General features: G+C 45.2%; 1 protein-coding gene and 1 long non-coding RNA gene across 2 annotated transcripts in view; one reads left to right on the top strand and one right to left on the bottom strand.

Annotated features, from left to right (window-relative positions):
* Positions 1–20663, top strand: part of LOC137322538 (short transient receptor potential channel 6-like) — a 113543-nt gene that overhangs the window by 63428 nt on the left and 29452 nt on the right. Inside the window, exon 8 of the mRNA XM_067985461.1 lies at positions 7429–7624. Within this exon, the coding sequence (XP_067841562.1) occupies positions 7429–7624 (196 nt within the window). The remainder of the gene's footprint in view (positions 1–7428; positions 7625–20663) is intronic.
* LOC137322539 (uncharacterized) overlaps positions 10814–20663 on the bottom strand; it is a 58164-nt gene continuing 48314 nt past the window's right edge. The window contains exons 2-3 of the long non-coding RNA XR_010963163.1: positions 11413–11505; positions 10814–10913 (exon numbers count right to left, since the gene is read on the bottom strand). This is a non-coding gene — a long non-coding RNA (uncharacterized lncRNA). The remainder of the gene's footprint in view (positions 10914–11412; positions 11506–20663) is intronic.

Here is a 20663-nt window from a genome sequence, read left to right as displayed (position 1 = left end):
ACATACACCCTGGAAGCTTTAGATAGTGAGGTTGAGAAAAAGTGTGGGATGAGTCACAGTGCACAAGTGAGGAGAAACATGTAGTGTTGGTTGCTCAATACCAGGCACCTGTTGCTGGTGATCCAGTATGGTTCCTGGCTCTACTGTAGTACCTAGCGATTCAGGCCTCACAGGACCTGCTTATAAACAGAGATTGGTGTCTGAGCATGATTTCTTACATTACTTGGTTACTTGCATCTGTGCAAAACAAGGTCTTAGGAAGAATACGAAGGCGTCCACTTCCAGGATCTGTATAGTCATAGATAAATGGTTGTCGGCACTGCAGTCTGCCATGGAGTGCATGACGCCTTCAGTGACATCTGTAGTGAAGCACTCACTAATGCAGGCTATGGGCACAGTGGGACTATATCTCATGATTGCTTGCACACCTGCTATGGAGGCCTTGAGCTCCAATCCAAAGATTCTTTCTTTGTCAGCTTGGAGAGGATATTCATAAATCTTAAGGCAGGGATTCACAGACCTCGTAACCGCTCAAAGTTTCACTCACAGACAGATCAGTGACATGTTGAGGGAGTGTCCAGTAGCAGGGCATGTGTATAGCAGGCACGGATCTGGCAGTTGGCTCTCAGGATGGCACCACATCTAGTCCATGATGTATCCAAGTGACAACCAACATCTGAAAACCCAGGCAGGAGCAGGCAGCCAGAGCAGTACCAGACGTGGCTGACTCCGATGTATAGCCATCAGAATGCATACCTCGTGCAGCCAGAATTTCACATCGTTCACCTGACGAAGGAGGAAGCCTCCGAAAGCTTGTGAATTTAAAATAAAATTGCTGGACTATAACTTGGTGTTGTAAAATTGTTTACAATAGCCAGAATTCAGGCAGGCTGGCAATGGAACCCTACAGACAGCCAGCACACTTTGTCCTTTCAATACACAATCTCTGAGAAGTTGCAGTTGAAGGGTCGCCTGCTTCAAAAAAAGCCCCGCAAGTGAAAAGGAAGCATTGTTGCTAATCAACCTGTCGACATTCACAGAACTCACAATGTTTGAAAGAAATGCCTGCACATAATTTGAAAGTTGTGCTGAGTATTTATACATCATTGGTTAGAATAATGCAAGACTACAGGAAAAGGTGGGAATAAATGGCATTTGAGGAACTATATAGGAGAAGGTGATTTGGAGATGGTTATTTTGCATACATGGATAGCAGGTTAAAGACATTGAGCTGCTCAAGCACTTATTGGAAGATGTTGTCTTGAATTAGTGCCTGATGCACCAGTCTTCCTTACTGTAGTGGTGGTTTTAGCAGCTGATTCCTCATTGTTATGCTGCCCTCTTGTTCTGTAATGGTTTTGGGGTTCTGCAGTTCCTCCTCCAAATGAGGCCTGTTTATAGACTGAAGTGATGAGGCAGATTATTCTTGAGATTCTGGTGAGTACTATGTGCCCTCTGACCTATTGAGACAGCTGAAGCACTACTTCAAGATCCCACTCGATAATCATTCTTGTGGTAGCAGGAGCCTGTTGTACCTGTGCCCTGCTTCTTTCTGTGGTTGATGGAAGAGTGTCACAAGCCATGCCAAAACAAATTTAATATAATTACATCCTTGAAATGAGTTCCTCACTTAAATACAAACTAAAATGTATACCTTGCAGAATATTTGTTTTGAGTGATTAAATTTTAAAAAAAGCACATTACACTTTGAGCTAATTTTTTTCTGCCAAACTTAAAGGAAACTGTTGCCATCATCATGGCCTCTGAGCCATTCTTCTACTCTCCTTCCCCCTTCAAATTAGGGTGACACTGATGATTGCTTTAAAATGAAGGCAGCATGGGAGTCTCTGTGGAAGCAGGCATTCATCTGCATGATCCTGTGCTGGTGGTCACAAGGCAGCGCATTGATGGAATAAAAGCCATATAGGAGATAGCATTGTGTACAAGGGCCCCAATTGCAATATGTGTACAATGAATGACCCTCTACCCTTTTGGGAAGCCAGCTAATCTGGAGAATTGTGCTGCCTTATCATGCTGGTATTGTTGGTCAGTAGGAAAAGTAATAAAGTTGTTGACCTTGCTGAATAATGTGTCACCTTCTTGATACACATGTGGACAGCAAACCGGCACTACTACTACCTATGATATCAATGCTAGTCTGGAAGGACCCCCACACATAAAAATTGAGAGCCATAATGAGATTGACAGGCACCTACAGTGCCACATGGATGGTTGATCATGTCTGGAGATGGTCATTGAAATGGCATAGCTCTGTCACAGCCTCCAAAAGTGCTTCTACTGAGCCAAGGTGTTTGCACTCTTGCCTCTGAGTCAGAAGGTCATGGGTTCAAGCCCCACTCCAGAGATTTGCGCTCATTATCTAGGTTGACACTTCAGTGCAGTACTGAGGGAGTGCTGTCCTGTTAGAGGTGTCATCTTTTGGATGAAATGTTAAAACCGTGCCCCCGTCTGCCCTCTCAGATGGATGTAAATGACCTTCCCTCCATCATAAGGTCAGAAATGGGGATGTTCGCTGATGATTGCACAGTGTTCAGTTCCATTTGCAACCCCTCAGATAATGAAGCAATCCGTACCCGCATGCAGCAAGACCTGAACAACATCCAGGCTTGGGCCGATAAGTGGCAAGTAACATTCGCGCCAGACAAGTGCCAGGCAATGACCATCTCCAACAAGAGAGAGTCTAACCACTTCCCCTTGACATTCAACGGCATTAGCATCACCGAATCTCCCACCATCAACATCCTGGGGGTCACCATTGACCAGAAACTTAACTGGACCAGCCATATAAATACTGTGGCTACAAGAGCAGGTCAGAGGCTGGGTATTCTGTGGCGAGTGACTCACCTCCTGACTCCCCAAAGCCTTTCCACCATCTACAAGGCACAAGTCAGGAGTGTGATGGAATACTTTGCACTTGCCTGGATGAGTGCAGCTGCAACAACATTCAAGAAGCTCGACAGCATCCAAGACAAAGCAGCCCGCTTGATTGGCACCCCATCCACCACCCTAAACATTCACTCCCTTCACCACCGGCGCACCATGGCTGCAGTGTGTACCATCCACAGGATGCACTGCAGCAACTCGCCAAGGCTTCTTCGACAGCACTTCCCAAACCCATGGCCTCTAACACCTAGAAGGGCAAGGGCAGCAGGCACATGGGAACAACACCACCGGCACGTTCCCCTCTAAGTCACACACCATCCTGACTTGGAAATATATAGCCGTTCCTTCATCGTCACTGGGTCAAAATCCAGGAACTCCCTTCCTAACAGCACTGTGGGAGAACCTTCACCACACGGACTGCAGCGGTTCAAGAAGGCGGCTCACCACCATCTTCTCAAGGGCAATTATGGATGGGCAATAAATGCTGGCCTCGCCAGCGATGCCCACATCCCATGAATGAATTTTTAAAAATGATCCCATTGTACTATTCAAAGAAGAACAGGGGAGTTCTGCTAGTATCCTGGCCAACATTTATTCCCCAACCAACATTACTAAAAACCGATTTCCTGGTTATTTATCTCATTATGGTTACCTTTCTGTGCACAAATTGCCTGCCGTATTTCGCTACATTACAACAGAGACTGCACTTCAAAGTACTTCATTGACTTTCGAGCACTTTAGGATGTCCTGAGGTCATGAAAGGTGCCATAGTCTCAGCCTCCTAAGTCACTACTCTTCAGTCACTCCCAGGTAGCTGTGCCTGGAATGATAGATCTAATGCATTGGGTAGTGGCGGGACCTTGTGGGCAGCCCTTTACTCCTTTTGCTGATGCTCCTTAACCAATCGCAATGTTAGTGGAGCATTGTATCCAATGCCCTCTGCAGATAAAATATTTAATAGTTCAGTTGTTTATCAGATCACCTGTCATTATAGCCAAGTAATGTGCCGCCTCTGCTGAACAGATTTAAATGAGGGTTAGGAATGCAATTATTTGCAAATTGTGAGGCTTGTAAAACATTCCAAGCTTGGTTTAACCACCAATTATGTGAGCATTAATGAGTTCAACAAGGCTGATGCATGACTTGAGCAATATAGCTTTGAAAAGCCACTTCTTCCTGACAGTAATTTAGCAGCATGCAATAATGAGACACTTCTTACATTGCCACTGTTTAACCCATAAGTAGCATTTGCATTCATTGTAATGTCAGCAGGAATTCCCAGACTTTAATTTTCTATCAAATGTGATAAATACAAATAGTGCTCATCTCTGCATGTAGAAATGGCATGCAATCCAGAATGATAAGTGTGTGATGCAAATGAAATGCAGAATGTCAGCATTGTGTGTACTGTATTTCAAATTAATTTCAAATGGCTATTAGCATTTCTGTTTATTTATAAAAATTAAGTGATGTGTGCTTTACCTCAATCTATGGAGTGAAATAGGTCTTCGGTGAAATCGTGAAATGGATGATGGCGATCGGCAGCCCATTTTACACCATGCCCGATTTTTGAACTTCGGGCAGTGTAAAACAGGTTGTTGATTTACTATCGCCCGTTTCGTGATTTTGCCAAAGACCAATTTCACCCACTGTGGGTCTAAAAATTCACCTGCTTCGTGGGATTTAAAATGTCTCTAATAAATTAGAGTCACTTAATTTCCTCCTTTTGTAGGGCAGTGCAATGACACAGTGCACTGGAACACCAACACACCGTACCACAGAAGGGTCAGACACTGGGGTCAATTTTAATTTGTTTCGCCTTGGGCAGTATCAGCATCAAAATGAGGTCAGTAGTCTTACTGCCCCGTTAACCCTGACGATGCAGTCGGCATCACTTTGAAAGAGTGCCCAAAGCGCCTGCCTGTTTCAGGCGGCAGGCTCATTTTAATATGCAAATCGGGGTCCTAAGACCATTTTTGGTTGGAAACAGTCGGAGTGTATGCCCTCCCCATCTCATTTACCTTGATAGCAGCCAAGGCAACATTGGGCGAACTGCATCGGTATGCCTTTCGGCGCTCTGCAGTTTGCTGGTGTGATGTAAATGGAGCTGGTGCATCAAAATCATGGCCGCCTCTTTGCCACAGGTACAGGCGAGCGACTGGCGCACTCTGCCAGTTGGTCAGCCAAAAGTGAAAATTGACCCCACTGGTTCAATCTGCTCATTCTGCTGAATTCCTGATCTCCTCTATATTGAGAATATGAGTTGTGGGGGGGGAGGTGGGGGGAGATCAGCTCCTTCCTGCGATAGGAAAGGAAAATCGGAGAAACAGTTTCCCCTGGGCTGCACTTGCACTATCCATGGTTGGTTCAGAGATGCATTGTTGGAGACGGGGAACAGGTTGCCTATTCACCTTTCTGTCTGTGGGTAATAGTCTGGGACGGAGAGGAAATGTGATTTTTATACTCTCACACATAAATAAAAGGAAAACAATTTACTCCATTAATTACTGTAAATTGGTATAGAGGAAGGAAGCTGAGTGAATTTGACCCACATACTTTAATTTTACTCTGAAACAGTCACTGTTTATTGCTTTTACTCCAGAAAGGCTTTCAGGTTATTTGTACAATTTCTGTATAATTGTGTGTTAGATGTTAGCCAAGACAAATATGTATCTTGATGGATTTTGTGGCACACAAAACAGCATTCTGGAGCAGCAATTTATGTTGGAAAATGACAGCATCACTTATGTATGTCAAAACTTTGACTAAAACATGCATTACCCTAACCATGACAAGGAGATTCCTGGTACAGTACATGTTGTACCCAGATGTAGCAACACATCTGTGTTCAAGATTAAGTGGCCAACATTTAATTATCTAACACTCCTATTTTGTGTCCTTATACAGACTCATCAATTTCTCATCTTTATTAAACAAAGACTGGTTGATTAACATTGAGAAATTCCATTCATCCTCAATCTTTTCTGCCATCTTTAGATTATTTAAAGGCTGAATTCATTATTAATGAGCGCTGGATCATATTACACTTTAATCTGTCAAGTAATAAACCTAGTGCTAAAATTGTAAGAAGCAGATTGATGTGGCTTATGTTCACTGTGTATCGTAGTGATTTTCTCATGTTAAAGACAAACTACCACTTCATTGCCCAGGCAACAAGATCATGTCTTGATGAGTTAACTGTTGGTGGTACAACCAGGGTTAAAAGGAATGCCAAAGCAGTGCAAAATATAGACAATTTACCGGACTGAGTGGACGTGCTTTCCTCCTCTCTCAATGTATGCAACTATGCAATCAACTTTATTTGCGCCAGCAAGGGTAATTTTTGGAGTGGCCTGACTAAACCTAAAGCCTTGTTTCATGACACTTTATGAAGGGCTAGCATCTCTCCTTCCACCCGTATTTAGTTATTAACAAACTTTCTGCAGTCCCTCTGCATCCCGCTTGGTGTTGGAAGCTATTTTGTCATACAGGCTTATCCTCGGCATTTTAACACTTGGTTGGTGTAGCCATGTGACTTTGTGAGTCCATAATATTTCCTGATTTAGCTTTATAAGTTCCTCAGTTGAAAGTATAAAGATCATGCTTCAAAAAAATGTAACTTCCACATTAGTGGGATTTTACATAGCCTCTTGTTTGTGTTACCAGAACCAGAAATAAAGTCTAACTCATTACTGAATGTCAAGAGACATGTACTTTTGTTGAGCTATTTAATTTGCATAATTACATCTAATCTTCCACTGGATGACTTAATTTACCACCAAGAGTAAATTAAAATGTAAAAAAAGTACCCCCTTGTTCTGGACTCCCCCAACAGAGGAAATAGTTTCTCTCTCTTTACCCTATCAAATCCTTTGAAGGAAAAGTTAAGAGTGCTGATATCGTACATAATAAAATTCAAAGATATAGAGAAAAACAGAAAATGCTGTAAATTTGAAATAAAAACAAAAAATGCTGGAAATAAACAGCAGGTCTCTCAACATCTGAAAAGAAAAAAAATGGATTTTAGATAGAAACCCTTCATTTGCACTTAACAAAGACAGTGAGCCCATAGGACTGACCAAAACAAAGAGTGAAGGGGGGAGCAACAGGTAAAGAAAATCACAGATCAAATACAGTGAGGCAGTCAATAAACTTAATAGTTTTTGAAAAGTTTTTTCGAACGCTGGAAAAATGTCAAAAATGCTGGATGATGTCAAAAGATCATCTCACATAGGCTGTGAAAAGATGTTAAAAAAGCCAGAGGGGAGTAAGACGGGTCCAAATTAGAAGCCAGAAAAGTGTAATTTGAATGAGAGTGTTCAAGGTAAAAGTCCCCCACACATATTTTCTCTAGTCAGATATAAAATTAAAGCTGTGTATTAATGGCAAGTAACAGACAGTTTTCACCTAAACAATATTGCAAATAACTTTTGTTTTAAGTTTGAAATTTATAAGAAATGTTTATTGAATTGATATGCAAATGGATCCAATTGTGTTTTTTATTTCTTCTTGCTTTTCTTTCAGTGTTGAAGAAAGCTTTAAAACCTTGTTTTGGGCTATATTTGGATTATCAGAAGTCAAGTCTGTGGTCATCAATTATGGACACAAATTTATTGAGAACATTGGCTACGTTTTGTATGGCGTATATCATGTGACAATGGTCATTGTCCTTCTAAATATGCTGATTGCGATGATTAATAGCTCTTTTCAGGAGATTGAGGTGAAGTTCTAGTTTTTTTTAATTGCTTTAAGTTTAATGTTATTGGTAAAAACAGTCTATTGTTGGATGCTGTAGTGAAAAATCCTAAGATAATGGCTCTGACATTATGCTGTGGGATACTATGATTTAATATGGAAATTTAATATGTCTGTGCTGCTGCTAGCTCTTCAACTAGAAACAGCTTTGAAGGGTTACCACTGGCACAGGTATGATGGGCTGAACAATCTCCTTTTATACTGTAAATTTTATGATTAGTATGCTTATTCAAAATTCTTTTCTCTGCAACTTTACTAGTGGTGTTAGCCCATTTATTTCAATAGCAATTTATTTCTTATCCCTTCGAAGTTTGCCTTACTTAAATTTAAAACCTTGGTTTGTGACTCTCCATTCTCCTTCTCAAACCCAATATCAAATTCAATCATATGGTCATTATTTGCAAAATGGTCCTTTGCCATCAGATTGTTAACTAATTCTGGATTGTTACTCATCACTAAATGCTGTATGGTCTGTTCCATTGACAGTTCTAAACCATTGTTCTGGAAAGCAGTCCTGAATATATTCTAGAAATTCATTACCTTTACTACTTGAGCTGTTCTGCTTTCCCCAGACTACATGAAAATTAAGATCTCCCATTATAACCACTTTGTTTTTGCTAAAAGTTTCCCTGATCTCCATATGTATATATTCCTTCACTACATCAACTACTGTCAGGAGATCAGGAGATCTGTAGACAACTCCTACTAGAGTCTTACATCCTTACTGAAATCCCTGCTCTCTATTGTGATAGTTGTGTCTTCTATCAACATTGCTACTCCTTCTCCTTTCCCAATTTCCCTGTCCTTTCTAAAGATTCTATAGCCTGGAATATTTAACTCCCAATCATGCTCAGGTTGCAGCCAGGTCTCTGTAATGGCTACTACATCGTACCCTTTGAGCTGAACTTGTGCTTCCGACTCATTTGTTTTATTTCATTTGCTATGTGCTTGTGTACAGAACTCTTATCTGGGTAACTGTCCTCACCCTGCTCATATGTACGACTGGTCTTTATCTCATACTTCTTGACTTAGTGTGGATTTCCCCCCCCCCCCCGCCCCCCCCACAACCCCTAACTAGTTTAAATCCTTCTCCACTGTCCTATTTGCCCTATTTATCTTCTCTGCAAGGTCATGGGTGCCAGTGTCCCAGGAATTTGAATCTCTCCCTTCTACACCATCCTTCCAGCCACAAGTTGACAATCCTAATCTTTCTCTCCGTGTCTGGTCCAGCATGTGGTAGTGGAAGTAATCCAGACATTACTACCTTGGATGTTCTGCTTCTTAATCTAGAATTTAGCTCCTTGAAATCCCTTTGCAGAACTGCAAACCTACTCCTATCTATGTCATTGGCTCCCACATGATCCACGACCTCTGGCTGCATGACCTCTTATTCTAGAACCTTTTGTATTCACTCCGTGATGTGCCAAACCCTGGCACCTGGGAAACAACATACCATTCAAAACTCTACAAAGAAACAAAATCTAACCCTTTGACTATAGAATCCCCCACAGTCACCACTCACCTATTCTTACTACCTGTACTATTCCCCCATGGGTAACCACTCGCTTCCCAGTGCTCATGGTTACCCTCCTCTGTGTCGCACTTTAGTCCACATCACTGGTACCAAAACAGATATGCCTATTAGGCAAATCCAGCGGCACAGATAATCCCCTATCTACTGTCACTTGTCGCTTTCTGCCCTGTCTGCCGATGATCACCCAGTCTCCCTTACCAGCTTCTCTGCTCCTAGCAACCTATGGGGTTATCACCCTCTGGATCGCCTGCTTCAGAAAACTTTCTTCCTCCTGAATGTTGCAGAGTGTGTCCAGTTGACTCTCTAGCTGTGCAACTTCCTGTTCGAGAAGTGCAACTTTCGCATACTTCATACATATCTATTCATTGTGCATGGTATGTGAGTCCAGGAAGGTTCACATCATGCAGGTCACACAAATGACTCTAGACTCTGATCTTACCATATTTTATTTACTCCCTCTAATTTATTATTTCTACCCTAAGTTTTGAAAGTCACTTTTTCCTACCCCTTGAAGCTATTATATATTTAAAAACTGTAAATTAAGTTTACAAATTATTTTTAAAAAGTACTTAGTTCTTTCTTGCCACAACTGACCTTGCCAGTAGGCAGTTTTCTTTTTGTTGGGTGGAAGGGGGGAGTGTGCGTGGTAAAAGTAATCCAGTAATGGATTGTTAGGGCTTGTATAATGAAAAAGAAGATGGCTGACTTATCTGTTAACACTCCTAAATGGTAGTGACACCATATGTAAATAGCTGGTCTACGATTCATTGTATCCTAATCAGAAAATCTGAGTGTTTGGGAAATCTCCCTGCATACTTCATGGAGATATCAATGGAGGGTGGAGTCGATGGGAGGGTAAGTTCATATCATGGAGATATCAATGGAGGGTGGAGTGGATGGGAAGGTAAGTTCACATCATGGAGATATCAATGGAGGGTGGAGTGGATGGGAAGGTAAGTTCACATCATGAGGATATCAATGGAGGGTGGAGTGGATGGGAAGGTAAGTTCACATCATGGAGATATCAATGGAGGATGGAGTCGATGGGAAGGTAAGTTCACATCATGGAGATATCGGTGGAGGGTGGAGTCGATGGGAGGGTAAGTTCACATCATGGAGATATCAATGGAGGATGGAGTCGATGGGAAGGTAAGTTCACATCATGGAGATATCGGTGGAGGGTGGAGTCGATGGGAGGGTAAGTTCACATCATGGGGATATCAATGGAGGGTGGAGTGGATGGGAGGGTAAGTTCACATCATGGGGATATCAATGGAGGGTGGAGTCGATGGGAGGGTAAGTTCATATCATGGGGATATCAATGGAGGGTGGAGTCGATGGGAGGGTAAGTTCATATCATGGAGATATCGGTGGAGGGTGGAGTGGATGGGAAGGTAAGTTCACATCATGGAGATATCAATGGAGGGTGGAGTCGATGGGAAGGTAAGTTCACATCATTTTGAAAATGGTGAAAAATCATCAGCAACTTTTCAGAAGCATCTAAGTGCTTTTGGATACATTTATCAGGTAGAAATTAGGTTAAAACATCCTCAAGCACCTTTTAGTTAGGACCTTAGACTGCATGTCTGAATTGTTTCTGACAGTAGAAAGACATCCAGATAGTGCTGTGCTGCATGGGTCGGTCTGTTCACTCATTATGGGCAGAGATTGCAATTTTCCAACACCAGTTTCTGATCTCAAAAGATGGTTGCAAAACTGTCTGGAAAAAAACATTAATTAAACTTGTTAGCTTGAGTTGGTGGATTTGATCTAAGCAGGCTACGTGACAGCTTTCAGACTTGTTGGCTATAAGTCCAATTCGGGCCTGGAACAGGAGTTGGCCATTTGGCTCCACCATTGTTGTTAGCCAAGACCATTCTTTATCTTTTTATGCCATGAGATATGACACCAAACAGGCTGGAAGCAGACACCTCCATACATTCAGCCACAGTGCTGAAACTCCTTAGCAGGCCATCAATTACTTGATATAGCTGCTTGTGTGAGGCCAGCAGTTTTCTTTTCATGGCTGGGCTCCTGATGTAGTCATCTCTGTCCAGCTCAGCAGAGCTGGGAGAGGACCATGCCCTCAGGCGAGCTGTCTCCTGGGCTATCCCTGCTACATGTACCTGCTGCTTCTCATTAGTGTTGTGTTTCACATCATGCAGATACCTCGGCCTCACGATTTAACCCACACAGAGTGCCAATATCTGAGCTGGTACCTGGGAGGGATGGAGTGCCTGACATTGCTTCCTCAGGAGGATTGTCCTCCTTCAAGTTGTCTTCTCCATGAGGCTTTTGCTGTCGAGACAGACCTATGAGAAAGAGAAAAGGGACAAAAGTTAGGATGGCAGATAAAAACTAAACATTTGTCTTGAGAATGCAGCTGAAAGTTGTGAAGCTTGCTGAATATTTGCTGAGGTGAACGAAGGGTTACAAATAATATACAGACACCCTGCTCAGGTAAGCTGCCAGCCTTGCCTTCTCCAATGCTTTGCCTAGGCCTGATCTCCAGGGCTTCTTGCTCTGCTTAGGATGGCGATGAAATTGGCAACTCCTCCCCCCATTTTGGTACTCTCCATCGCATAATGTGATGGTCATTTCATGCGGTGTGTGTAATGAGGAAGGAGTGCTGGAAGGTGTTGATGGCTAATCAAGTGGTAGGATGTGAGATGAGAATGGTGTTAGTGTGCAGTGTGAAGAGAGCAAAGGAAGAGTTGAGTGTGTTTGGAATGAGAAAGAGAGGTGTTGCAGTGTGCCCTTGTGATTATATGCTGAAGGATGTGATGGAGGGAGGGAATTGTTGGAGTGCTGGGTGAGAAGGTGAAAGGAGTGTTGCAGGTGCTGTTGAGACAAGTGGGAGGTGAAGAGCTGTATTTACCCTTGCTGCGCTCGTGAGGCCACTGAACCTCTTCTTACATTGAACCCAGGTCCTGGGGGTGATGCTGCTGGCACTGACTCTGTCAGTCACCTCTGTCCAGGACTACTTCATCGAGACCTTGGGGGTGCTCCAGCGGCTGCAGCAGACAATTGTCTTGTTTGTGTGTAAGCTGCAATGCCCAGTTCTGTTTTGTAACTTAGCTGTTTTTAATTAGTTTATGGACATATGGTTGAGATCCCTTTATTGTCATGGAGTAACAGGGGAAAGAGTCTACAATGCACTCTCCTCTACATTGGGGAGACCAAACGCAGACTGGGTGATCGCTTTGCTGAACACCTCCGCTCTGTCCGCAAGCGTAACCCTGGCCTGCCGGTCGCTTGCCGTTTTAATTCCCCGGCCCACTCCTACTGTGACCTCTCTGTCCTCGGCCTCTTACACTGTTCCAATGAAGCTCAACGGAAGCTCGAGGAACAGCACCTCATCTTTCGTTTAGACACTTTACAACCTTCCAGACTCGACACTGATTTCAATAACTTCAGATCATAACCACTGCTCCCATTTCTTCGGTTAGCAGGTGCTGGTAATGGTTCTGTTGTTGCCATTTACAGCCACTCTTGACCAATCTTTTGTTTCTTAACCTGTCCCATTACCACCTTTCTTGCCTTGCACCATCATCCTTTTTGTCATTTAATCACTCCTGCCATCTATCCTATCACAGACCTTCCCTTTTGTTCTTTCCTCCCTCCCCCCCCCACCCCGGCTCTGTACTTGCTTAAAAACTTTAACTCTTTTAACATCTTCCAGTTCTGACGAAAGGTCTTCGACCTGAAACGTTAACTCTTTCTCTTTCTCTACAGATGCCGCCTCACTTGCTGAGCTTTTCCAGCATTTTCTGTTTTTATTTATGAAAGAGTCCTCACTGGCGTTAATAATCAGTAAGAATATAATACGCACCTCCAGACTGAAGCAATCAGTTGTTTGAAGAGCATAAAATTCAGCTCCCGGTGCCTGTCCCTGGAAACTATGGGGCCGATTTTCGGATGGCCGAGCGGGTGCGTTGGGGACGGTGGGGGGGGGGGGCTCCTAAGATGGCGGAATCCGGGAGCAGGTTCAGAGCCCGGCTCCAACCTGCTCACTTCCGGGTTCCCCAATGACCCGTTTGGGTGTGCGCGCAGCTCCCGCATGCGGGACTCGCACCGGCAATTAAAGATGGCGGGATGATAATTTAAATACTTATTTAGCTAGTTGAGGTACTTGACAGACCTCATTGTGTGGAGATTTTGGCAGGGGTGCAATTTTGAAGGATCATCAGCCTGTTTCCCGTGCTGTGGGAAACACTCCCTGTTGGAACAGACGTGTTTCAGCCAGCAGCCAGTGGGAGATGCAAAGGATTTTTTGACGGTTGGGGGGAAAACCTCATTTATTGCAGCAGGGCAATCTGTCACTTCAGACAAAGTTTTGGTTACAACACCTTTGTCTTTCCACTCAAAATTCTTAATTTATACCCTAAACTCTGCTGTGCAAACACATTTACCTACTTTGCGGACCCCCTCAAACTCACACCGTCAGGAGGGGGGGCACCATCGCTGCATTCATCACTTCATCTGAGGATGAGCAACATCACCAGCCTCGCCAGGCACACCGTCCACCTCCATCACGTGGAGCTCCACACCACAGTGCTGCGCCACAGGCACCCGCACAAAATAGTCGTGCAACTACACGTACACCCATTGTAGGGTGACCCAATGGGTGGCATCAAGTGTAGATATTCACGGTGAACCTCACGAAAGGGACTTATTACACAAGCCAGTCAAGAATAGCCAAGACGTGGCAGTAGTGGTGACAATAATAATATTTAATGTGCCATTAACAAAAATCAAAGATAAATAAAAAACATGACAAAACGTCAAACACACTTGTGCATCCCCTTTGCGCTCACAAAACCTTTGCCTTACGGTTCCGACTACTCCTACTTGGTGCTTCCCCTGTGGCTGCAGCAGAGTAGTGGCAGGTTGCTCTTGTTCATGCCCTGACTGTTTAGATGCTTTGAGCCTACGCCCTCTGTGTTTCGGTGTCCGTGATGGCCCCTCCAAAGACTGCCCCATCTGCACCTGTGCAGGGGCAGACTCAACCACCTGGAGAGGAGGCAGCATTGGGGGTACTGGTTGAGAGGGGGGCAACAGGTGAGATGTGGGAGCACTTCGAGTGACGTCCCCACTTCCATGTCCCCTTTCACCATCATCCCTCTCCTGGGCCAGGCCCACATTACTCCTACCACCCTGCTGGACGACAGTTTGGAGGACATGTGTGAAGCCTTGTAATGCCAGTGCTAGTGTATCTGCCTGCCTGTTTAAGGCGGCAGAAAGTTGCTCACACTGAGTCCGAAGGGCCGTTGTCAGGGCCTCAATGGACTCATTGGTGAGCCGTGCTTGAAGCTCGATGGAGGTTAGCCTTCCCTCGATCGCAGACACTCCCGCACTTACCTGCGACAATATCTCAGAGATGCCCTCACATTCCTGTGATGGTATCTTGGAGATTCCCTCCCATACCTGTGCCACCATTCCACTCATGCAGGAGTTGGACTCCTCCATCCTCTGCGCGATTGTGGAGAGTGCGCGTGGCACCTATTCCAGCACTTCGCAAATGTCCTGCTGCTCCTCGATCATTCTTCTTTTAAAGGATGGCACCTAGTGTTCAGCATTTGTGTCCAGCTGAGTAGAGCCTGGGGAAGAATGCTCCCACTGAGGACTCTCCGCAGCTGCCCCTACCACCAGTGTCTGCTCGTGCTCACATGTGTGTGGTGACTCACCATGTGCGACCCCAACTAAATGAGGACAGGGACCCACCGAGGTGTGTGTATCTGCACTGGTGGATGGCTCGCTCAGATATGACGGTGCCCCCTCAGAGGTCGGCAGGTCCTCTGAGGAATCGCCCTCCCCCGACACGGCGGTTGCTGAAGGCCCTGTAAGAGAACAGAAGGCAATATTAAGCATGATGACAGATGTTGAGGTGCTGAAGCTGGCAAGGCATGTTAACATCATTTGCTATTGTGAGTGCTGAATGTTAAAGTTCTGTCACCGGCCATTTGTCGGGTGGCAGTCTCGGCGTCCCCGACGGACAGGCACTCGAGGGTGCGGCTTAGTTCAAGAGCCTCCTGCTCCGCGTCCATGAGGACGACCTGATGTTGCGGCCCCCCTCCGGTCTTCGCCCTCTCCCGTGCATTCTGGGCTCTCCTCTATATGGGGAGAAAGTAGTGAGGCGTGAGTGAGGGATGGTGACATGGCCAACCGCTGAATGCATTGGTTTGGGTGAGGCTGACCGTGAAAGAGATGCATCAGAGGGTGAGTATGAGACAGAGCCATGACATTGTATGAGGATTGGGTTGAATGGTAGTGGTGGGATGAGTACTGGGGAGGTGAGTAAGTGCAGGTGAGTTGAGGATGAGGTTTGAGTGGGTGTGAGGAGTGATGTGATAGGGTAGTGTTGGCAGTGCAGAAGGAGTTGTGGGGTGGGAGCGGTGATGTGGAAGACAGAGGGTAGGAGAATGAGTAAGTGTACTCACTTTGGCTGACCTAGTTAGGTCATTGAAGTGCTTCCTGCAATGGATCCATGCGCGGGAGATGTTGCTCCTGCTGGTGACCTCCTCTGCCACCTCGAGCCAGGCCTTCTTGATGGCAGAGACAGGCCACTTCCTCCCATCCACCGGGTAGAAAATATCTCTCCTCCTCCTCACCCCATCCAATAAGACCTGGAGTGAAGCATCAGTAAATCTGGAAGCAGCCTTTCCCCTGGGCTGCTCCATTCTATAATTTTGGTTCTTTGTTGCAGGACCAGCATTGGAGGACTGCCCCTTTAAGTAGAGCTCCTCCAGCTGACAGCCTGTAATGCGGGTGCGCAGTCCGCCCGCTGCGCAGGTTTCCGACGGGAAACCCGGAAGCCATGGTAAATGGCTTCAATTTACCCGCGATCGCGTGGGGAATGGACAGATTTTACTGGGCGGGTCACCCACGCGCCCAGTCGCCCCCCCCGCTGCCACCCTGCCTCCCTGGTAATATCGGGGCCTATATTTCTAGGCACTATACTTTTTTTAATGATGGCATTATATATAGTGGAAGAAAATAAACATTTTCAAGAAAGCAATGTAGGCCAAAAATTAATGTTTGAAGTAATAGTGGATGAATGCTTAACAGATTTGTCTTTAGATTCCTCTATGTGCTATTTTAATGGCTAGCATTAACCTATTTTATTTTGGCATTACATTATAAAGTGTAATGAGATCAATATATCTTTTTTTTTAAATATTTAAAATATCTGTAACCCTTCCAGAAAAATTATTTTTGACTTGAAAGGCAGAATTACAGCTGGCTCCAAAATGCTGGGAAATGCACAATATAAAGTATCGAAAATCATACCTTTCTTCGGGAATATGCTCCCGGATCTCCTAGAAAATAAATGTGACACCTTCAGCACTCATATTCCCCTTCAGTAGTTTCTATCTTCACCATTGTTGCCAACTGCTCTTTTATATACTTTAGGATTTTCCCACTACAATAAAACTGATTGAATGTTGGGTTTAGCTGCAGCTTAAGTTGTTCCCTGCCCATGTCCCGATGAGCTTTCAGTGCAGTGCCTCATCTTCATGTGTCACAAGGCCTTTGAGCCATTAGTTTTTCTGGGGTTCTGTCTGTTTTTGTGAAGCTGTTGACCAACTTTTGCTAGTACTCTGGGTTGATATGTATGAAGCACACTTTCCAGTAGGGGTCGTTACATAGCATTCTGCTAAAGAACACTGACCGATTTTCCCCTCCCTAGTTCAGGAGCATTGAGGTCAACGATAGAACTCCAACTCCACCTCAGCTGAGATCGGTTAACTTAGGGATATTATTTAGGTTTCCGAAAAACCCCCAGAATGGTGCTTTGTGCAGAAAGGAAATCTATTTATGTCCCAGAAAACAATTGCTAACACAAATTAATATAGAGAACAGCTCTCAGTGTTAGTACATTTGCATGTAACTATTTGGCTCTGAATCATAGAGTTCTATAAATTAGGAGGGGTTCAAGAGCCAATAGCAACTAGATGTGAATTTTTGGGGAGGAGGCATTCAGCGTGGATTCGTTAAGGGAAGTTTGTGTCTGATAACTTGATTGAATTTTTTGAAGAGGTAACAAGGAGGGTCGATGAGGGTAACGTGTTTGATGTAGTCTATATGGATTTTAGCAAGACTTTTGACAAAGTCCCACATGGCAGACTGGTCAAAAAAGTAAAAGTCCATGGGATCCAAGGAAAAGTGGCAAGTTGGATCCAAAATTGTCTCAGTGGCAGGAAGCAAAAAGTAATGGTCAACGGGTGTTTTTATGACTGGAAGGCTGTTTCCAGTGGGGTTCCACAAGGCTCAGTACTAGGTCCTTTGCTTTTTGTGGAATATATTAATGATTTGGACTTGAATGTGGGGGCTTGATCAAGAAGTTTGCAGATTATACAAAAATTGGCCATGGTTGGTTGATAGTGAGGAGGAAAGCTGTAGAGTGCAGGAAGATATCAATGGACTGGGCAGGAGGGCAGAAAATTGGCAAATGGAATTCAATCCAGAGAAGTGTGAGATAATGCGTTTGGGGAGGGCAAACAAGGCAAGGGAATACTCAATAAATGGGAGGATACTGAGAGGTGTAGAGGAACAAGGAGACCTTGGAGTGCATGTCCACAGATCCCTGAAGGTAGCAGGACAGGTAGATAAGGTGATTAAGAAGGCATACTGGACACTTTCCTTTATTAGCCGAGGCATAGAATATAAGAGAAGGGAGGTTATGCTAGAACTGTATAAATCATTGGTTAGGCCACAGCTTGAGTACTGCACATAGTTCTGGTCACCACATTACAGGAAAGATATGATTGCACTAGAGAGGGTACAGAGGAGATTTACGAGGATGTTGCCAGGGCTGGAGAATTTTAGCAATGAGAAAAGATTGGATAGGCTGGGGTTATTCTCTTTGGAACAGAGGAGGCCAAGGAGTGATTTAATTGAGGTATATAAAATTATGACGGGATCAGATAGAGTGGGTAAGGAGGACCTATTTCCCTTAGCAGACGGGTCAGTGACCAAGGGGCATAGATTTATATTGATTGGTAGAAGGATTAGAGGGGAGCTGAGGAGAAATTTTTTCACTCACACTCAGAGGGTGATGGGGGTCTGGAACTCACTGCCTGAAAGGATGGTACAGGCAGAAACCCTCAACTCATTCAAAAAGAACTTGGATGTGCACTTGAGGTGCTGTAATCTACAGGGCTACGGACCAAGTGCTGGAAAGGGGGATTAAGCTGGATAGCTCTTTTTCAGCTGGCACGGACACCAAGGGCTGAATGGCCTCCTTCTGTGCCATAACTTTCTATGATTCTATGAATCAAGACCTATGAACTAAAATGGGATTTGGGGGCTGAGTTCAGCCAATAAAGAGCAACTGCTGTTATGTTTTTGTCTCAGCAATGTAATGGAAAAATATGTACCTGTATTGGTGTACCCCACAAATGAAGCAGTGTTCCCTCATTAAGCATATTCTTTCACCTATAAAACATTGATTTTAAATAGCTATGCAGCATATAGGGCGCTAAATTGGGCCGCGTAGCACCCATTGTTTCGGTGCTACACGGCCTCTTCCCCCATCCAAGGTGGTGTCTTAGCTGCACATGCACATTTCCAGCTTGACGTGCCATCTTGGTATAGGAGTTAGTGCATGCGCAAATACCGAACGTTGGAAGCATGTAAAGTAGGGAGAGAATGCGTGCAATCAGTGTGCAACACTGATTTAAAGTGATAGACACCATTTTGGACTTTAACGCTCAACTCAACGCACAGTCTTAACCCCGACCATCTGAACGTGTCTTACAGTGCCTGAAGGACCCGCCCCCAACCAGCACTATTTAAAGGGGCCATGCAGGCGTTGCAGGTTAATTGCTGGATTATTGCTTCTGGCTGCTGGTGGAATAGGAAGTATTTTTAGAAGCTCCCTATACTTACTGAGAGTTGCTAGAGTACATTTGAGAGTGGTTTGGCAGGTACTGCCTTACGGTTCGGAAAGTTGCAACCATGGTTGAACAACATTCCTGGCAACCGCTGGGCATTGAGCACGACTGGGAGCATGCAGAGAGGCCACGCAGAGCAGGTCAAACTGTGAGGAGAGGGAGGACGAGGAGGGGCAGTGCACTGAGCAGGAGGTCATATCCAATGAGGGCCTTCCGGGACCAATTCTCTTTCCTCAACATGACCGAGGAGGTTTGCATCTGATGCCTGAGGTTCACCAAGGAAGTCGTGACCGAGATCTGTCAGCTGGTGTGGCCACAACTGCAGCCTCAGAGCAGGGCGAGGACAACATTGCCTGTGGCTGTGACGGTCACCGTGGCACTGAATTTCTACGGCTCAGGATCATTTCAGGCCTCTGCTGGTGACATGTGCAACATCTCGCAGTACGCAGTGCATTGCTGCATAAGGGAGGACACAGACGCACTGTACCACATGAGGAACAGGTTCATCACCTTCCTTCTCAACAGAGTCAAGGAGAACGAGTGAGCACGGGGGGTTCGTCCGCATTGCTGGCTTCCCCATGGTGCAGGGTGCCATTGACTGCACGCATATTGCCCTACATGCCCCGCACATCGACTCGGCCATCTTTGTCAACCGAAAGGGCTTCCGCTCCCTCAACGTGCAGCTGGTGTGTGACCACACGCATCGGATCATGGAGGTCGATGCCCGCTACCCTGGGAGCAGTGACAACACCTTCGTCACGCGGCAGTCCAACGTGCCAGCTATCTTTCACCCGCCTCGGCAAATCAAAGGCTGGCTATTGGACTACAAGGGCTATCCCCTCACGCCAATATTCATGACTCTGGTCAGGAACCCACACACACGTGCACATCAGGCCCATAATGAGAGCCATGCTGCCACACACAATATCGTGGAGCGCACCATCGGCCTCCTCAAACAATGCTTCCGCTGCCTGGACCGGTCTGGAGGAGCCCTGCAGTACTTCGTTGAGTGGGTGGGCAGATTAATGGTGGTATACTGCATGCTGCACAACCTTGCCATAATGAGAGACCAGCCTTTGTCACCAATGATTGGAGAAGACCCTGAGCCAGAGGTGAAGGAAGATGCTGAGGAGGAGGAGGAGGAAGAGGCTGAGGAGGAGAAGGAGGAGGTGCCAGAAGAGGAAGTGAAGGAAGACGCAAGGTGCAACAGGAACGACACGCCTTTTCTGCAAGGGCTCTGCGTGCTCGCCTGATCCGTGCCCGCTATCAATAATGTCAACTACATCTCCCAACTCACCAACATTCCTACACTCCCCACTTTTCCCCTCCCAGATGACAATCAAATTGCCCTCCATCTGATTGCACATTAGTTTCCCCCTCAGCTCATCGCACAAATAAAAATCATCAAATGCAAATTCAAAGTCACATTTATCAATGAATAAATGAAATTATGGAAACAGAACAGAGCTATTCATCCTTGTTGCATTCCCTTAGTGCCTGTTGTCCGTGTGCCTTCACCTATCCTAGTGCTCCTACGAGAAGCTTCCCCAGTAGCTGGAGCATGGGTGGTGGGA

Source organism: Heptranchias perlo, chromosome 6, assembly GCF_035084215.1.
Source record: "Heptranchias perlo isolate sHepPer1 chromosome 6, sHepPer1.hap1, whole genome shotgun sequence".
In the NCBI taxonomy this organism is placed as follows: Eukaryota; Metazoa; Chordata; class Chondrichthyes; order Hexanchiformes; family Hexanchidae; genus Heptranchias; species Heptranchias perlo.
The sequence above is the reverse complement of the archived record's forward strand: the minus strand, read 5'-3'. Positions and strand labels throughout refer to the sequence as shown.